This window comes from Rhinatrema bivittatum, chromosome 1, assembly GCF_901001135.1.
Source record: "Rhinatrema bivittatum chromosome 1, aRhiBiv1.1, whole genome shotgun sequence".
NCBI classification, from domain to species: Eukaryota; Metazoa; Chordata; class Amphibia; order Gymnophiona; family Rhinatrematidae; genus Rhinatrema; species Rhinatrema bivittatum.
Window position 1 is genome coordinate 124849935 of NC_042615.1, and position 17820 is coordinate 124867754.

General features: G+C 43.9%; 1 protein-coding gene across 2 annotated transcripts in view; it reads right to left on the reverse strand.

The window, feature by feature from the left end:
• Window positions 1-3334: 3334 nt before the first annotated feature.
• Window positions 3335-17820, reverse strand: part of ASAH1 (N-acylsphingosine amidohydrolase 1) — a 64644-nt gene continuing 50158 nt past the window's right edge. For both annotated transcript variants that reach the window (XM_029586988.1, XM_029586995.1), the window contains 4 exons: window positions 13001-13132; window positions 12778-12901; window positions 5014-5070; window positions 3335-3951 (listed from right to left, as the gene is read on the reverse strand). In XM_029586988.1, the coding sequence (XP_029442848.1) occupies window positions 3862-3951; window positions 5014-5070; window positions 12778-12901; window positions 13001-13132 (403 nt within the window). In that variant the 3' untranslated portion in view covers window positions 3335-3861. The remainder of the gene's footprint in view (window positions 3952-5013; window positions 5071-12777; window positions 12902-13000; window positions 13133-17820) is intronic.

Sequence of the window (17820 nt, forward strand, 5' to 3'; positions counted from 1 at the left end):
CCTATGGCTTTTTCCCTTGGATGAGTCAGCTGAATCTCATTGTGGGGTACGGCTGAGGCCTGGACCCGAGCTGGTTCCCCTCTTGTGCTTGTTCCGAAAGGACTGGTTCCTGCCCATAGGGCCGGGCGCTTGGTAGTTGCTTCTGTATGGATTGAAGTGCTGTGAACTTCTGCCCCTGGAAGATCGGGGGAAGGGTCACTGGTTTTTCTTATTCCTGTCCTCCGGTAGTCACGGTAACGGGGACTCGCCCCATTTGTTAGCCAGTTTCTCTAGTTCGCTGCCGAACAGAAGGGATCCTTTGAAGGGCATCCTTGTGAGACGCGTTTTGGAAGATGCGTTTTGGAAGATGCGGTCGACCAGCTTCAGAGCCAGAGTTGTCTCCTGGCAGCCACGGCTGATGACACTCCTCTGGCCGCTGTGCGCACCAGATCGGAAGCAGCATCCGCAAGGAATGATACTGCTGGTTCCATGGCCTCCCCAGGGGTGTTGTTCCTGGTCTGAGATAGGCAGGCACGTGTCACTACGGTGCAGCAGGCCGCTATTTGTAGGGACATAGCGGCGACGTCAAAGGACTGTTTAAGGATGGATTCCAGACGCCGGTCCTGAGCATCTTTGAGTGCTGCTCCTCCCTCTACTGGGATAGTAGTGCGCTTCGAGATCGCGCAGACCATGGCATCCACTTTTGGGCATGTCAGGTCTTTGGCCGCCGGGTCCAGGGGGTACATGGCTGCCATAGCTCGTCCCCCTTTGAATGTGGAAATCCAGAACCTCCAGGGTGGCATTCTCTGAAATGCTTCCTGTTCCACGTGCAGGTCCCCAGAGACAGGCAGAGTTCCAGAGTTTCAATGCATGGATGAGACGATGGTGCATGGAAGAGGGATTCAGCTTTGTAAGGAACTGGGGAAACTTTTGGGGAAAGGGGAGACTTTTCCAAAAGGATGGGCTCCACCTTAACCAGAGTGGAACCAAGCTGCTGGCACTAACTTTCAAAAAGGAGATAGAGCAGCTTTTAAACTAGAACAAGCGGGAAAGCCGACAGTCACTCAGCAGCGAATGGTTCGGAGAAATGTATCCTTGGATACTAATGAAACAGGAGCGTCAAGAGCATCCCAACAGAGAGGTTCCATTAAAGCAAACATAGTCCATGTGCCTATATGTAAAAAATCACCAAAGCTAATGATTTCTGAATTATCCCAAACAACTGAAAAGCAGTTTGTTAAAACAAGCAAAAACCACACTTTGAAATGTCTGTATGCCAATGCCAGAAGTCCAAGTAGCTACTGCTATTACCGGCATTAGTAGCATGGGATCTACTTAATGTTTGGGTACTTTCCAGGTACTTGTAATCTGGAATGGCTACTATTGGAAACAGGATGCTGGGCTTGAGTGGACCCTTGGTCTGACCCAGTATGGCAACTTCTTGTGTTCTTAAAATCAACAATCTCCTTAAACTCCGAATTCCAAACCTCAAACAGTGGGATGGGAATGTCACAAAGTAGTAGTTGCAGTCCTTACCTCTGCCTGCAGGATGGTCTGGTCTTTATCGGGGGGGGAGTCCCTTTTTGCAGCAGGAGCACTGCTGTCGGTACTTGGGAATATGACTTAAAGCCCTGTTCTCATTCAGCAGGTAAAAATTCTGGCTGGGGCAAGCTGTGACTCCAATCACACTGCAAAACTGCAGGCAGGGGGATGACCCAAATGACTGCTCTGTGCTCTTTGTCCTTACCTCTGCCTACAGACTGTTCCATGGAGGCTGGTGACTCCTCTGGAATGTCCTTTCTTCCTGCCAGAACAGTGATACTGGTACTTGGGGGGCATGGCTCACATGGCTCACAATATTTGTTGTCCAACATTTTGATGTTTTATTATATTCCTTATTTAATATTTCCACCACTCCCCTTGCAATTTTCTTTTACCTGTGCTGGCATCAAGCTGTGCCACTGTGCATTCTGTTAGATTTGACAGTTTCATTGTGCTGCCTGGAGGTTTGATGATTACTCCTGGTCTCTTTTTAGTTTGACTATTTCCAGTTCTGGTCCTTCTAATCTTGTCGCTTTTTTGTGTACATTATGTACCCCACTACAACTGTGGATGCATGTGGAAAATAATTTTTGAAATAAAGTGGTTACTGGATATTTGTATTCCTAATACATGATTTTACACATTTTAGCACTAAAGTTTATATTTTAAACTGTTAACCACTCTTCTAGCTTGTCCCTTGTTACAGATTTTTTGTATTACCTGCAAAATATTTTCCCTCCACTCACTAATATTGCTAAGATATTAAAAAGAACCAGTCCCAGTACCAAGCCCTGGGCTACCCCACAGGTCAATGCCTTTACTAGCGTAGACTAATTTACCACCATACCCTGCCATCCTGCCACTCAACCAATTCCTGAATCTGGCATACTCCCATACCATCCAGTTTGCTTGCCAGCTTCAAAAGCCCTCAGATAGGCAACACCTACTATAGCTCTGACTCACAATTCTGCTCTGTAATGTCAAAAAATAGGTCCATAGTATTTTATATTGCAAAAACTGATGCTGTTACTGGTCTTGTTGTAATATTTTTTCAGGAGAGTACAGGTATAATGAACCATTCATGAGGTCATTGTGTGTGTCTGATGTGCACCAAACATGAGACAGATCTTGGAGGCTATTATATCTTATCTCCAGGTTGCAAAACAATGGTTGATCAGAAGAATATTAGGGTATACGGTGAGAAGTATAACCAGCAAACAAAAAAAAAATGTTGGTGATCATTCTTCTATACAAGTAATTGATGAGAAATAATTTGGAGTACTGTGTCCAATGCTGGAACCAAAAAAAGTAAAGTGGAAATGGTCCAGAGACAATCAAAATGATGGAAAATTTGCATCATAAGCTCTATGAAATGAGATTTAAAGATATATGCATACCATAGAGGAGAGAGGATATTACAAAAATATTACAAAATCTCAAAAGGTATAAATGACCACCACAGCATTTTTCACTGGAAAGAATTTCTAGCCAAGGGGGTCATGGCATAAAATCGAGGGGGGGGGGGGAATGACTCAAATAATACAGAAATCCTCCCTACCAAGGGCAGTGAATATACAGAACCTCATAATGGAGCTAGTGGTAGTTTTGGAATTTAAGAGAGTATTAAGACCAAAAGATCCTTAGCAGTGAGAAAGTGAGGGTAAAAATGGAATCTTTTAGATATTGCAGAAGGAAGGACAAATGGGTGGACTTGAGCCTTGCAGTCAGGATCTGGATACCATATTCTAGCCAAAAGAAGCATCAAAACCTACATGCAGACCTCCTTGACAGCATGGTGGGGACTTTCAAACCATTTCAAGTTCCAAATTCTTACTCATTTATTAAGTGACAAAAGTAGGTGAGCACAAATCATAAAACACAATTATTAAGCTAATCATTTAAGTTGTCCATGATTGGTACAGTCATGATCACTGCTTCATGGTTACAGTTTTGAGGGTTTATTATAAAATCAGATCATCAATATTGCATCAGAAAGCAGAACCGAAACCACACGATCCTGGGGAAATTACAAGGCAATGAACTTAGTTTGCTTTTTTTTCTTAACAAAATTTCTTACTTTACAATATATTAGAGTGTTCTGTTATTTAAATCACGATTTCTATTACTTCATATTCTAATCTTTAAAATTATTCCTTTTAAAGCTACAGGGTCCATCAGAAAGTGGTTAGCTGTGCCTTTCCAGGAAGGCATTTCCCTGAGAGAAAAGTGGGTTGGAAGCAGCATTATCCGTGCAGTCAGGATCCAGGTAACTGTGCACCGGGCATTCCTGTCTGCTAAAATTTGTTTGGCGCTCATAGATACAGATAGCGTCTGGCCTTTTCACCACGGCATGCAAGGGTTCGGGCAGTCCCGCAGATATGATTCCAGCTTGCCGTCAGCAACAGACATCAGGGTTGTGTACGTCGTCAACTGATGGAAAGGAACAAACCAAAAAGCACGGTTAACTAAAACAGGACAAGTGAAAAATTATGGAATGTGTAACAAACTCCCTATTAAGCTAAACGGGGAGGGCCAGATAAAAATATTCTTGTAAACAGGAATTTATTTCCGCTTAAGGACACGAAGATTACAACAGTTCAGAATGCTCACACATTTCATTTTGTGCCTGAAGTGCTAATGTTGCCCTCACTTTCTCCCATTTTGTATCCACAGCTCAAAATAAAAAAGAAAATACACCAAAGATCTCAGCCCTTTATACACCCTATGCCCAGAATGCATAGGGTGCATACCTCCCCTTCCCCTGTGTGCTCTCTTCCACACATGAAGGGGTAGATTTTTAGAGTGTTACGCGCGTAACCCCCGAAAACCTACCCCAAACCTCCCCTGCGCACGCCAAGCCTATCTTGCATAGGCTTCCGGTGCGTGCAAAGCCCTGGGACGCACGTAAGTCCCAGGGCTTTCCTTGGGGGGGGCGTGTTGCAACCAGCGCATCATCGGGGGCGTATCGGGGGTGTGACGCGGCCGGCGCGTCATCCGGGGGCGTGGCCACGGCCTCCAGACCAGACCCCGGACCGGAACATGGTGCGCGGCAGCCGGCCCGGCGCGCGCAAAGTTACGCCTGCCTCGAGCAGACGTAACTTGTTCAAAAAACGTGGGGGGGGGAGGCCGAAAGAAAGTTCCCCCCAAAGCCCCTCCGATTTCGGAGGGGCCTCGGAGGGAACGGAGGCAGGCTGCGTGGCTCGGCGCGTGCAGGCTGCCAATTTTGGGCAGCCTTGGGTGCGCCGACCCCGGATTTTAATGGATACGCACATATCTATTGAAATCCCGCGTACTCTTGTTTGCGTCTGGTGCGCGAACAAAAGTACGCGTGTGCGCAAATTTATAAAATCTACCCCGAAACGTGCAATCCAGATTTGCCTTGAACGATTTGGAGACAGTTATGCGTCACTCCTTCAGTGTCCCACTCTCTTTCAGGGGCTCCTTTTTAAAAAGTGCCAACAGATTTCTAGAGCACATTAAATGAATCGTTACCTTGTTGAGGACAGGTTTTGTTGACAGCACATCATACATTGTTGCAAATGAAATGTGCTATAAAAAAAAAAAGACAATAAATATCAATTAGCAATACAAGCTACAACAGCTATTTATACAATAGTTTCTGCATAGTAAAAAAAAATCTAACACCTTTTCAAATGAAAATGATCAGTTTGTTATAACTGCGCTTTACATCCTGTCTAATTTGACCAATACAAACGATGGCATGCGGATAATTTTGACTAAAACTAAAGTTTGCAAAGATAATGCGTTTCCAAATACGAGTCAAGGCCTAAAGCTTTCCTAGAAGCCAATATATTGCTTTCACATTATAAAGCTATCTATACTTGTGACACAATGGACTGAAGGAGCTGTGAGAAGAGCTAGATAAGGAAAGTGTGAGGAATGTTTGAACTTCCATATAAAATGACTATAAGTGCAAATTTAAGAGAGAGTTTAATCGTACATAACCAGAATCAAAAAGGTTTTAAAATGAAGTTATGGAGGGATAATTTAAGCAAAAAGTGAAAAATTAAGACTGGCACATTAAGACAGGTTTATAAAAATATCTGAGGGAAAATTATTCAATATTGCTAAGTAAAAATAAATTTGAGTGGAATTACAAAAAGGATTTTTTTTTTTAATCAACCCTTATAATAAAAAAAAATTCTTTCATAGGAGTGTAAAAGCCCCTGAATATGAAAGCTGGGGGCCTAGCATGAAGCATTATTCAACTGTGAATGCACTATAGACTTGTAAGGAAAAAGAACATACAGAACTATGGACCCAATCTGACAATATCAAATTACAGCCGTGTTAATATTGAGTAGTGTCAAGATAATGTACTGCTGTGGTGAATAGAAGGATGAATACAAGTGAAAAGAAAAATTGACAAGTAAAAAAAAAAAAAAAAAAAGTCAGCCAGTAATTGTTAAAATTGCTGTCATTTATTAAAATCTGAATGTATGTACACATTTTATATTGAAAATTATTTGAGTTTACTGTTCTGGCTCAGATCAATAAAACCTGTAACAATTACAAATGTTCCCACTATTGCTCTTAATGTGCTACCAATGAGCAAGCACAGGACTTGTGCTGGGAGAGTAAGCAGTTAAAAAAAAAAGCCAGGAAAAGTAATATGATGGAGTCCTAAATCCCCCATATGAGTAATAATGACAGCCAATGGTTAAAAATATATTTGATTCTGAAAGTTTGTTATCTGGACAGCGATTAGGGGCCTTGTGCTTTCTCTGCACAAACACAGATGCAGTTAGTTCATCTAAATAAGGCTAACATCATCCTTTCTTACTGCCTGCAATCCTTCCTATATACAAATCCACAAATCGATTCTGCCCTCGTTCTCATTCTGAAAAATCCCCAGACCAATAACGCTGTGCATCTCAACCTCATAAGCAGCTTAAAAGCATTTTTTTTTTGTCCAATTTGGCAGGTATTTGGTCTTATTTTAGGCTGGTTAAGAATGTTTGTTGATGATTTTGTACATTGTCTTATTTTATGTTTTCTGTTATTTTGTTACTTGTAATTATTGTGTATGTTATTATGTAAATCTCTTAGACCTCACTCACAAAGCGATCAAAAATTTTAATAAACAATTTCAAAAGTGGTTTGCAGCTGTTCCTGGCATTGCAGCGACAGCAGTGCTTCCAGTTAAGGTGACATGGCAACAGATCACTTAAATACATGAAAATATTTACATGATGAAGGAACTGACAACAATCACCCCTCCCTTTAATGACTAAGTCTGTGGGAACTACCACCTCTGATAACTCGCTCTGGTCCCCTTCCTCTGACAAATACAGTTCCCTGTGTTATTCAGATCTCCAAAAGAGAACAAATAGATGAGGGGAGGAGAAAAGATAGACAAAAAATAAAGCACCACTTAAAGGAAGCTTATATGGAAAAAATAAATATTTCCTTTTCATCCCACCATCCCCCAGAATGGGAATTTGCTGAAGTCTTGAAGTCAAGCCCATTCTGCGGGAGCCCCTCCCCCACAACCACCACACTCACACTTTCCGTGGGGGAAAGGACCACCCCCACACTCAAAATTAGGCCTTCCAGCACAGGTGTAGCAGAAAGAGAAAGTTGCTGATCTCCCTCGGTGGTCCCTGTAGGCAATACAGTGCCTCCAACACTCACCAGGGGCTGCCGTACACATGATCAGACTGCTCTGCATGGACATTCCCAGCAAGGCATAATCTGGCTGAGACCAGGCCTCTCCAGTCATGGCTGTTGGTAGGAAGAGTGCTATAGATAATCAGGGCTCACTGAGGACTGCTAGTTCTGGATTGGCCAACACAGCCTTGGTACATAGGTCTGATGAGACTCAAGGTTGGAAATCCTCTGAAGTTTCCTCAGAGCAGGGAGTTATTACTCCAGGGTTCAGTTTGGTTGAATAACCGGTCTCCATTTCATATTGAGGCCTGGCTAGTGAGAGATGGCTGAAAAACAGGTTACTCTGGCAGTCATAACTACCCTGTTACAGGCACAGAAGCAGTCCACCTCCACTATCTTTCTGTCTGCTCATCTGAAGAAAGCTTTTAGCTAAATGGTTACATGTTTGGTGTTTTCAAGTTTTTGGGTTAATGTTATGATGTGTTTTAATCCCTCAGTTGGTGGGGAACCTAATGACAGTCAGTGTCTATTAATAACCCCCCTTGCTTGTTTAAGGGAGAGAAAATACGTTTTCTTTGATACAGAGATTCTGAAGACCTGCAGGCTACACGAGAACTTGTATGGGGCGATATCATCAATCTAGATCTGTCTCCATCTGCTGGAAGGGAGGCAAAATTATGGATCTAGACTGGTCTGGTAGGGCTTAAGAAAATTGCCAGGTAAAATCAAATTTTTCCTTAAAAGTTGGCAAGTGCATGAAAGCCCATCATCACTGTGTACTAATTTTACAGGACTTATATTTTAAAAAATGGTGCAAAAACTTTACTTATTACATTGAGTCGCCTAATTCAAAAACAGCTCTAGTTGACAATAAATATCAAGTAAGCTTTTGACAATTTTAACATTTGTCTATGCATAGAATTTTTCAGACTACAGATTTGCACTTTTGGATGGGTTTTTACCATGACTTCTATATTAAGAGATCAAACAAATTTTAGCTTTATGTAAATTCCATGAGATCTCATGACAAATCCATAATGTCTTTAACAATAAATCTGTAGCTGCTGACTCCTCTCTCTGATATCAGTTGCTAGAGGGAAGAGCTTTTCTCTGGCAAATCTTTTTCTCTTCCTCCTCCTCTAGCCTCAAGAGAAGGATCTGTTTATCCTCATTCAGTAACAGATAAAAGTCTCAACCTCAGATCCAATTTTCTCTCTCTTCAGCTGTCTTCTCTTTAATAGATTTAAACTTCAGAAGATCTTCCAGCTCCTTTCTCAGAGGGGTCCAGGAGCATTTTAAATTTATGCTTGGTAACAAATTCGCAAAGCAGAAACAAGGTCCAAAAACAGGAAATCAAGGCATTCAGAGACAGGAATGTAAAGAATTCAGAATACTAGAGGCTAGAACATGGATGGACTCAAGAACACAGAAGTGAGAATCCAGGAACAAGGATTCAGCCAGGAATTCCCCAAACAGAAGCAATTAGTATGGCTCTCCAGATGGAACCGTGCTTTAAACAGTGACTCAAAACAGTTTTGCTTAAGGAGGCATTTCCGCTAGCCTATCCAGGCTTAGTATGGATCGGGATGTAAGCGTTGATCATTGATTTACAATAGGTGTATTAAAGCATCATTACTTATTGTTGAGGCAGATGATATAGTAATGGGCTTATGCTGGCTTGTTACGATGTTGTAAGTTGTTATACTGTAACTGTGTATGTTTTATTGTGCACCATTTAGAACTTTGGATCCTGCAGATTATGAATGTTTTAAATAAATGGGCATGGTGGGCCCGTAAAAAGAATTCCCAGCAGATTTCCTCACCCATTCCCAGAAACATACTTCTGCTGACGCTCGTCAGTCTTCTCACCTCTCTTCCAATGACATCACCCCCTCCTCCTGCCCTCTCCCTCTCCCCTATCCTTTTATTGTACTGCGCCAAAAACATGCGCCACTACTGTAATTGTACTTGCAATTCACTTGTATAGTTGTGCAATATCATCCTTTGCAACAACCTGCTCATTTTGTTTTACTTGATGGACGCGTAGCTTTCAAAATTTAGCCAGAAACGGTGAGCTAGCCCAGCTTTTGTTAACCCTTATTTCTATACAGATAAAACTATGGGAAGGCTGTTGCCCCTACTATAAACACAAGAGGGGTCCAACAGATGAATCTGCCTTTTTCCTCCCTATAACCACAACAATTCTGATGTCTGTATGACCATCGATTATAGTATTTCCATGCATAGCAGAAAACATTTCAGCAAGGTCCACCAATGGTTTGTGCTGAAACGGGGGTTGTGTGTGCACTGTGATTTCTTGTTTTACCCCAGAGACAGCTGATTTCTTCTGAGCTGGCCTGCGGATGGTGTTTCATCTTTGCAGTGTAGTTCAAACCGAGGCTTGGGATGCTGGCTTGACGCAGAATGAGGCTTGGACAACGTACATATCCCAGTAAGCTTGAGGAAGCTAACATCCTGAAATGGCATTGGCCCGAATACTATTTTGTACTCCACCTTTTGGCACTTCAGAGTGAATTACATTCAGCTACTTTAGGTATTTCCCTATCCCAAATGGGCTTACAATTGAAGGGCCTCATTTACTAAACATTTTTCTCCACAGACACAGAATGGGAGAAAAGCCTTGAGGCAATGCATGATTTAAGTGCCTTGCCCAAGGTCACAAGGAGCAGCCGTGGGATTTGAATCCTGGTTTCCCCAGTTTGCAGCCCGCTCCACCACTCCACTATTATTAGTCAACTCTCTGACTAATCACCTTCTAGTACTAGTATTTTGTAGCCTGATTGGCCCTTAAGACAAAGAACTAGCCCTGAAGTTGCTATAATCAGTGTTGCCAGATTGGGCTATTTCACACCTAACTGGGGCTATTTTCTTTACTGTTGGGCTGGAAAAAATGTGTATGTGCAGGTTGGGCTGCCCACCCCATGGTATGTGCCAGGATTCCTCTTCCCCTGCTACTGGTGTCTTTTCTCTTAAATTCTGGGCTTGACTGCAACCACTTGCAGTGAGCGGCCAATCAAGGGTCGGGAACTCTCTGTAGCAAAGACGGTGCAAAACAAAGATACACCTGCTGCAGGACACGAGAGACAGAGAAGGGAGAGCTGTGGCAGTGTTTCCAGCTCCACATGCATTAGAACCACAGCTGCTTTGTGCCATCCTGGGAGACCCTGCCACCGCTGCTAAACTCCCCATCCCCCAAAGCTGCTTAAAGCTCCCTAACCCCGTTCCCATCTGAGAGGAAGATTCCGAGACAGCTCCAGGTAGAGGGACTAGCGAGAGATTTTATTTTTTTTTACCACTTGGTCAAGCCTGAAGTTTCCCTTCCCTGGGGGAAGGCAAGAGAGTGCTGCTGGGATAGGAGGGAAGAGAGCGGGATGGAGACAAGGGGAAAGAGAGACAGTATTACTGTGGGGTAGGAGGAGCAAAGAGAATGGCTGGGGCAAAAGAGGAGAGAGAGGGGGGTGCTGAGCACCCGGGAAGGGAAGACATTATTGGATGGGGGGATACTGATGCTGGAGAGGGAGTGGTGAGAGAACAGGAAGGGACACAGTGAGGTGAAGGGGGCGCAAGACAGAGAGGGGAATGTGGGTTAGGGGCAAACAGGGGTATGGGCAGCAAATAGTGGATGAAGGTGGCATTACCTGTAGCAGTGAACCTATCTAAGCAAGCATTGCGCCCATGAGCAGAGGACGAGTTTTTAAAACTGACCACCCTCTTTGTGCAGAGTAAAAAGAAGAGTTCGTCCGGGATGGGTGGGTGGGTGGGTTAGGGGCAGGATTTTCTCTTATGCATTTTCAAAAAGCATGTGCGGAAATTTTCCCAAAACACTACCCACACCTCTTAGCAGCTTTTATGTCATCTTAAGAATTACCTTCTATGTGGGTAACTTTCAAACAGCCTGTGGAGAGCTAATGGCTATGATTACAAAGTACACAAATGTTTAAAGTGGCCTTTTCAAAGTCGTCTGCTTTGAAAACCTGCAGGTTATCCCCGCGCAGGAAACTACGCCTGCTCTGGAGCAGATGGAACTTGCTTTCTGCATCTGCATCTACGCGCAAACATTTGGATATCACAAGTAAGTGGGGGAATGCTTTCCCCACACCAGAACACCTCTTGCTCCCATGGATGAAAAGGGGTTGCTTGTATACTTTTATATAGGGTTTTATGCATGCAAGTTGCTTTGAAAATCAAGCTCTAGATGTACAAATTTTTGTGAAAACTTTGGAGTTAATATAGGAATGCAGTTGCAAAATTATGTCAGTTTTCTGCAAACTTTACCATCGATTTTAAAAGAGAAAGTCTGGGGTACTGATATGCAGGCATAAGGGAAAAAGCAAAGCACGTAAAGCAGCACTGTCTGAATTTTCAAGAAAACTCATCACCCAGTAAAATAAATGTTGCCTGCTGACATTTTATCATAAAGCTTGGGTAACTGCACAGAGCGGCAGTTACTACCCTTAAGAGAAACATGGGAGTCTGCTGCCCGGAGTGGCAGCTGCTACCTAAGTTTGCTGGGCAGACTGGATAGACCATTTGTTCTTTTTCTGCCGTCATTTGTGTATGTTACTGGGTTACTTTCCCTTTCAAACTTATCCTACCCAAACTATCCACACACAATTACACCCGTATTCACATTGGTAAAAGGCAGGTACATGCATTCTTGCTCACACTGGACAGGCATGTTTGCGAAAGCCCATTTCTGCAAATTAAGTATGGTTTTACTTGCAGAAATGCTGTGAAAGTTACCCTTCCTTTGGATTTTTTTAAAATTACAAACAAATCTGATTTGTGCTTCATGAACATTTATATATCCATTTGGTTTATTTTTATATATTGCTTTACTATAAATAAACCACAAGTATGTATGTTTACACTATCAGAAATAAAATTATTGGAAGCACCAGTTTGGTCTTTTGAAGACTGGGCTACTTTTGAGCTTGGGACTCCACCCCCACACAGTCACACACACATGAACTGTCCCTGGGATACTTTGGCTATTCTCTGTTTAAAATCTGGCAATACTCGCTCTCATTCTCTAGTCTCAGCTGGGAGTACAGACAGAGCTGATCTCTGTGCCAAGACCCTGCTCCAACTCTGGTGGCCAGTACATTTCCTGGAATTCCCCAGGCACCGATAAGTAGTGAAAAATGTGTGGCTAACATTGTTTGATCCTTATTTTACCGGTTACTAGTTGCAAATTGGGAATCTTTTTATGTTCACAATTTCCATTTTTTGTTAAACGCAATACTTTGTTACTCTGCCTGCCCTGATTAATGTTCCAAATGTTTTCTGTATTTAGTCTGTAGGTGTATTTCTAGAAACCATGTGACCCCCTGGGTTGTGTGAAGCCCCAAGAAACCACCAGGGGCCAGCTTTCAAGCTGAGTACTTGCCTGGAGGCAAGCGGGTCCCAGTTGGCGGGTGAGAGGTTGAATATGTAGGACCACATGCACAGGTGTAGGTGGGCCTAGGCAGTGCTTCAGCAGGACCTTCCAAGTGGGGGTTATGTGACAGGGATGCTTGTTCAAATTTAACTCCCTTGGCCTCTGCAGCAGCCCAGGGTCAATGGCTTGCAGCAACAGCTGTGAGAGGTTCTGAGCAACCATACCTCCTGGGTTGTCCGGTTCATGCACTTCATTGCCGGCGTCCTCCTGTCATCCAAGAATAATGGCTCCTTCCAGCGATCATAGTTGGTCTCCAGCACATACCACCTGCCCTGGTTTATATCCAGTCTGGATAGAAGCAACAGATACGCAGGACTGTCATCTCATCCAAGCTTCTGATTACAGAAAACCCCTCCTAACACAACCATATTTCATGACTGTACTTACTCCCATACATCCAAACAAGATTCTCTGGCGCGTGTAATAATACTTCCTTCACCCGACTTGGTGCCTCCCAATATGAAGTAAGCGGGCGATAGCATTTTTGTTTTCACTAATAGACTCTTGGCTTCCTCGTAACTACAGAATTACAAAACACACAGTACCTTTGTGGAAAAGGCTTTACCAAAAGACAGTTATGCAGAAATGATCACAGCTTTAAAAAAAAAAAAAAAAGGCAATAGGCATGCTACTGCTTTTAAGACTTTTCCTGGCAGATAAGGTGGAAAGAGCCACCCACCCAACAGCTAGCACCCCACAACAAGAGATTTCAAGGACAAAGACTGAATGTCCCAGTTCTTGAACATGCCAGCTCTGCCTTGTAACCTCCTAGAGCAATTCAAAGCTCAGTTCCACTTGTTATATTTCTGATAAATTCTAGGACTCAGAGCATGTCCTCAAACTCATGTTTTAGGTACATTCAGAAAGGATTTCTTCAAGATTCATTTTTGTTCTGGCTCCATACTTTTACTCACTAAACTGTGTTTCTAGGTGGTAGCGGCCCCTGCACAATCACATTAGGCCAATTTTGTCTACAAGAATTTGGACTAGGATTTTCTGTTTTTACAACAACAACAAAAAATTAGATACAAGTGTATGTTATGTGCTTAGCCTTCTTCATATTATGTATTCCCTTTGATACGATTTTTATAATCGATATGGATGGATTTGGTTAATTTTTGTACCATGCTTGGTAAAGTAAAATTGTTTTTACCTGATAATTTTCTTTCCTGGAGTCCTGTTAGACCAGTCTATTACACTTGGGCTTACACCCCATTCTTCAGCTTCCAGAGATGGGGCACATCCATTTTTCCATGACCTCACTTTTGGCATAAAAGGGGAGTGGTCGTAGGTACTTGCCAGTAGCCACCTGCCAAAGCAACCGGTCAAGGACCCCTTCTTTTACTTGTTTGCTTTTGTAATCTATCCCTCAAGGTCATACCCTCTCTCAGGGAAGGACAAGAGGAAAGAGAGAGCACCAGATAGCCTCCGACATCTCTGCTTATGGCTTCCGATTTCCCGAGTGAAGCCTGGACTGGTCTAGCAGGACTCAAGGAAAGAAAATTAGAAGAACAATTTTACTTTCCTTTTCCTCCTGTTAGACCAGCCCATTATACTTGGGAGATATAAAACTATCCCCTAGACCATGCGGAAGACAGTTCTGCCTTAAGAACCCCAGACCTGAAGGCCATTTCTTCCTTCGCCTGTACATCCAGCCTATAGCTTTTAGAAAACGAGTGCAGGGATGTCCAGGTGACAGCCCTGCAGATTTCTCCCGGAAATCTGCTTCTTCCCAGAATGATGCCTGCACTTTTGCAGAGTGCGCATGAAGTGCCACTGGTGCTTGCCTACTGTTAAGTATGTAAGTTGAAGAGATTGCTTTTTTTTATCCATTTAGCTATTGTGGCCTTGGAGGCTACTGAACAACATGATCTATCAGATTTCCTAAGCGAGTTTATTACTCCATAGCAGGCCCTAAACTGTGGAACTCACTACCAGAGACAATACAACTGATCCCAGAAGGAAAGATATTCAAACGTGAACTAAAAACTTGGCTTTCTAAACACGCTTATAATCTAACTTAAACACTATCAGTATACTGTGTCAACAAGAGCTTATAGCTTAATTTAAACTCTATCTGAAGGCAGAGTTAACAAAACATGAACAAAAAAACAATACCAAGTAATGAGAGAACAATGTAGCTCATGATAACTCCCCTACAACCATGTAAATTACTAAACAGATTCCCTATCCTACTAACCTATTGTCCCCTGTCTCAGTTTAGACAAATAAGAACATCACCTTCAATTCATATGACTCCACTGCCTCAGGTACAAACTTGGATTGTAAGCCCTCTGGGGATAGGGAAATACCTACAGTACCTGAATGTAATCTGCTTTGAAATGCTGAAAAAAGTGTGAAAAGCGGAATATTAAAAAAAAAAATAAAAAATCTAAATAAATAAATAAAATATTGTGTTCTTCCAATTTATCTGCCATACCAAAATATGTATCTTACCAAAATATATGTAATACCAAAATGTATCTCACTAAAATGTGTTATACCAATATGTGTTACACTATAATGTAATGACCTAAAGGACAAATGTTCTTTTGTAAACTGTTGTGATCTTCACTTGGAGCAACAGCATATAAAATAAACAAATAAATAAATAAAACTTTTACGTATTTTAATATTACACGGCACATGTCAAGTAGGTGAAGGCTGTGATTCATGTGGAAAGGAGACACTACCTTCAGAAGGAATGAGGGCACAAGTTTGAAGGTGACTGAGGTTAAATTACTAACAGGTCGATCCAGTATCGTCCGCTCGAGGATTGCCCGTCTGTAACGTGCTCGTAGCGCACAATTTGGGCGCGCAAGGCAATTCGGCGATACAGTCTCCAGTTTCACGCGTCCGTATCGCTTCTGAAAACAGACGCATAACCCTTTCCGCACCCGGCATGTAAATGAACGAAAAAGCTGTATAATGAAGGAATTAGCTATTCCCCTGCGATACTGTAACGGGCGCTGATATTATCTCCTCTGTAACCCGCTGTTCTGCCGCGGCCTTAACCTGCTAGTTTACCGCCTCCCCCTAGTAGGAGTTAGTGTAGTGTAGTGTAGGGTAAAAACATTGCTTACCCGCCCTGGTCCCGTCCGGTCTCCTGCAGCCCCGTCCGGTCCCCTCCTCCCGAAGCAAAAAAAAACCAAACGAAAAAGTAGCAAGGCTCGGGCCTGCTATGGTAAGTGTAAAAAGTGTTAAAAACAAAAAACCTGTGTGTTATATAAAAAAATAAAACAATTTTAAATACCTGTCGGAGGGCCGTGGGTCCAGGCGGCCGGTGGGCGGTGGGCAGCCATCAGCGGCATCCGGTAGTCCCTTCTCCCTTCCTCCCTCCCTCCCCTGCCTGGATGAGCGCCAAAATCGCACGGGCGGGTCGGCAGCGGGGGGGCGGCAGCAGGATCCGGGAGCGGCGGGTAGGCAGCAGTGGGGTCCGGGGGGGCAGCGGCAGCGAGATCCGGGGAGCGAGCAGCGGCAGCATGTTCGATCGGGCAGGAAGGTAGGTGGCAAAATAAAGATGGCCGCCTGCACGGGAAAATCGTGCAATTGGCCGCTGAAGACGTGACATCACGACGTTTGGCGTCACGGGGTGTGACATCACGTCTTCAGCGGCCAATTGCACGATTTTCCCGTGCAGGCGGCCATCTTTACTTTGCCACCTACCTGCCTGCCCGATCGAACATGCTGCCGCTGCTCGCTCCCCGGATCTCGCTGCCACCCCCGGACCCCGCTGCCGCTGCCCCCCCGGACCCCGCTGCTGCCTACCCGCCGCTCCCGGATCCTGCTGCCGCCCCCCCCCCGCTGCCGACCCGCCCGTGCGATTTTGGCGCTCATCCAGGCAGGGGAGTGAGGGGGGAAGGGAGAAGGGACTACCGGATGCCGCTGATGGCTGCCCGCCGCCCGCCTGGACCCACGGCCCTCCGACAGGTATTTAAAATTGTTTTATTTTTTTATATAACACACAGGTTTTTTGTTTTTTACACTTTTTAAACTTTTTTACACTTCCTGGTGCCTGTCATTTCAAATGTCATTTGAAATGACAGGTACCAGCGCACCCAGGTTACTGTATAGGCGCTGTTACAGCGCCTATACAGTAAAATGGGTTGCGCAGGCATAACCCTTCCCTAACGCTTCACAGCCGCGGCATGCATTTGCATGCGATTAGAGGAGAGTATCGGGGAGTTAGTGAAGAGAACTGTGCGTGCGGGGAGGAAGGGTGCGCCTGACACTACCTCACTGTTTTTACCGCGGCCTTACTGGATCGACCTGTAAGTAGGGCTCCCTGCATGAAAGCACTTGCAACTCCAAAATGCATCTGGCGGAACAGATCACAATCAGAGAGGTAGTCTAACATCAGATCCTTAATTGATGCTTGCTTCAAGGGTACAAAGAATGCATTTACTAATGCTTTAAGGACCATGGTTAAGATCCCATTGAAGACAAAATCAGTCTGAAGCATGGTTAAATATGCTTCACCCCTTGCAAAAAGCGCATCACATCCAGGTGTGTGGCTAACGGACATCCCTGCAGCAGGATCTGGCCATCACCTGCACCCTCAATGAGTTGCGTGCTAGGTCTTTGTTCACACCTTTCTGCAAGAAGTCTAGTATTTACAAGATCTCCACCTTCCATAGAGAAACCATTCTCTTGGCAGTAAGCTTCGAATAGCCTCCAGATTAACGTAGGCTAACAAGATTTAGTTCTTCCGAGCTTTCAGCATGGTTGGCTTTACCACTCTGGAGTACCATTCCCTTTCAACAGCCAGATTGCAAGACAAGAGAGAGAGACGAGTCTTCCATCAGTACTGGACCCTGCCAAAGCAACCCCTGATTTCTGGGGGACTGCAAAGAGTACCCTCTAGAAGCCTTAAGTCTGCATACCATGGCCTCCTTAGCCAATCCAGGGCTACCAATATCACCTCTGAGGAGTGAACTTCTATCTTTTTATCACCTTGTTTATCAAGAGGCCAAGGCAGGAATACATACAGAAGCCTGTCCTTGGGTCAAGGTTGGATTAAGGCATCTATCCCATAAGACCCTCCTTCTTTTTGTCATATAAAGAACATGTCCACCTTGGTGTTGACTTAGATCACCATTAAGTCCAGTACTGGTAGCCCACAATGCTCCATTATTCTCTGGAACGCTTCTCAGCTGAGCTCCTATTCTCCTATGTCCAGCTTGTTCCTATTGAGAAAGTCTGCTTGC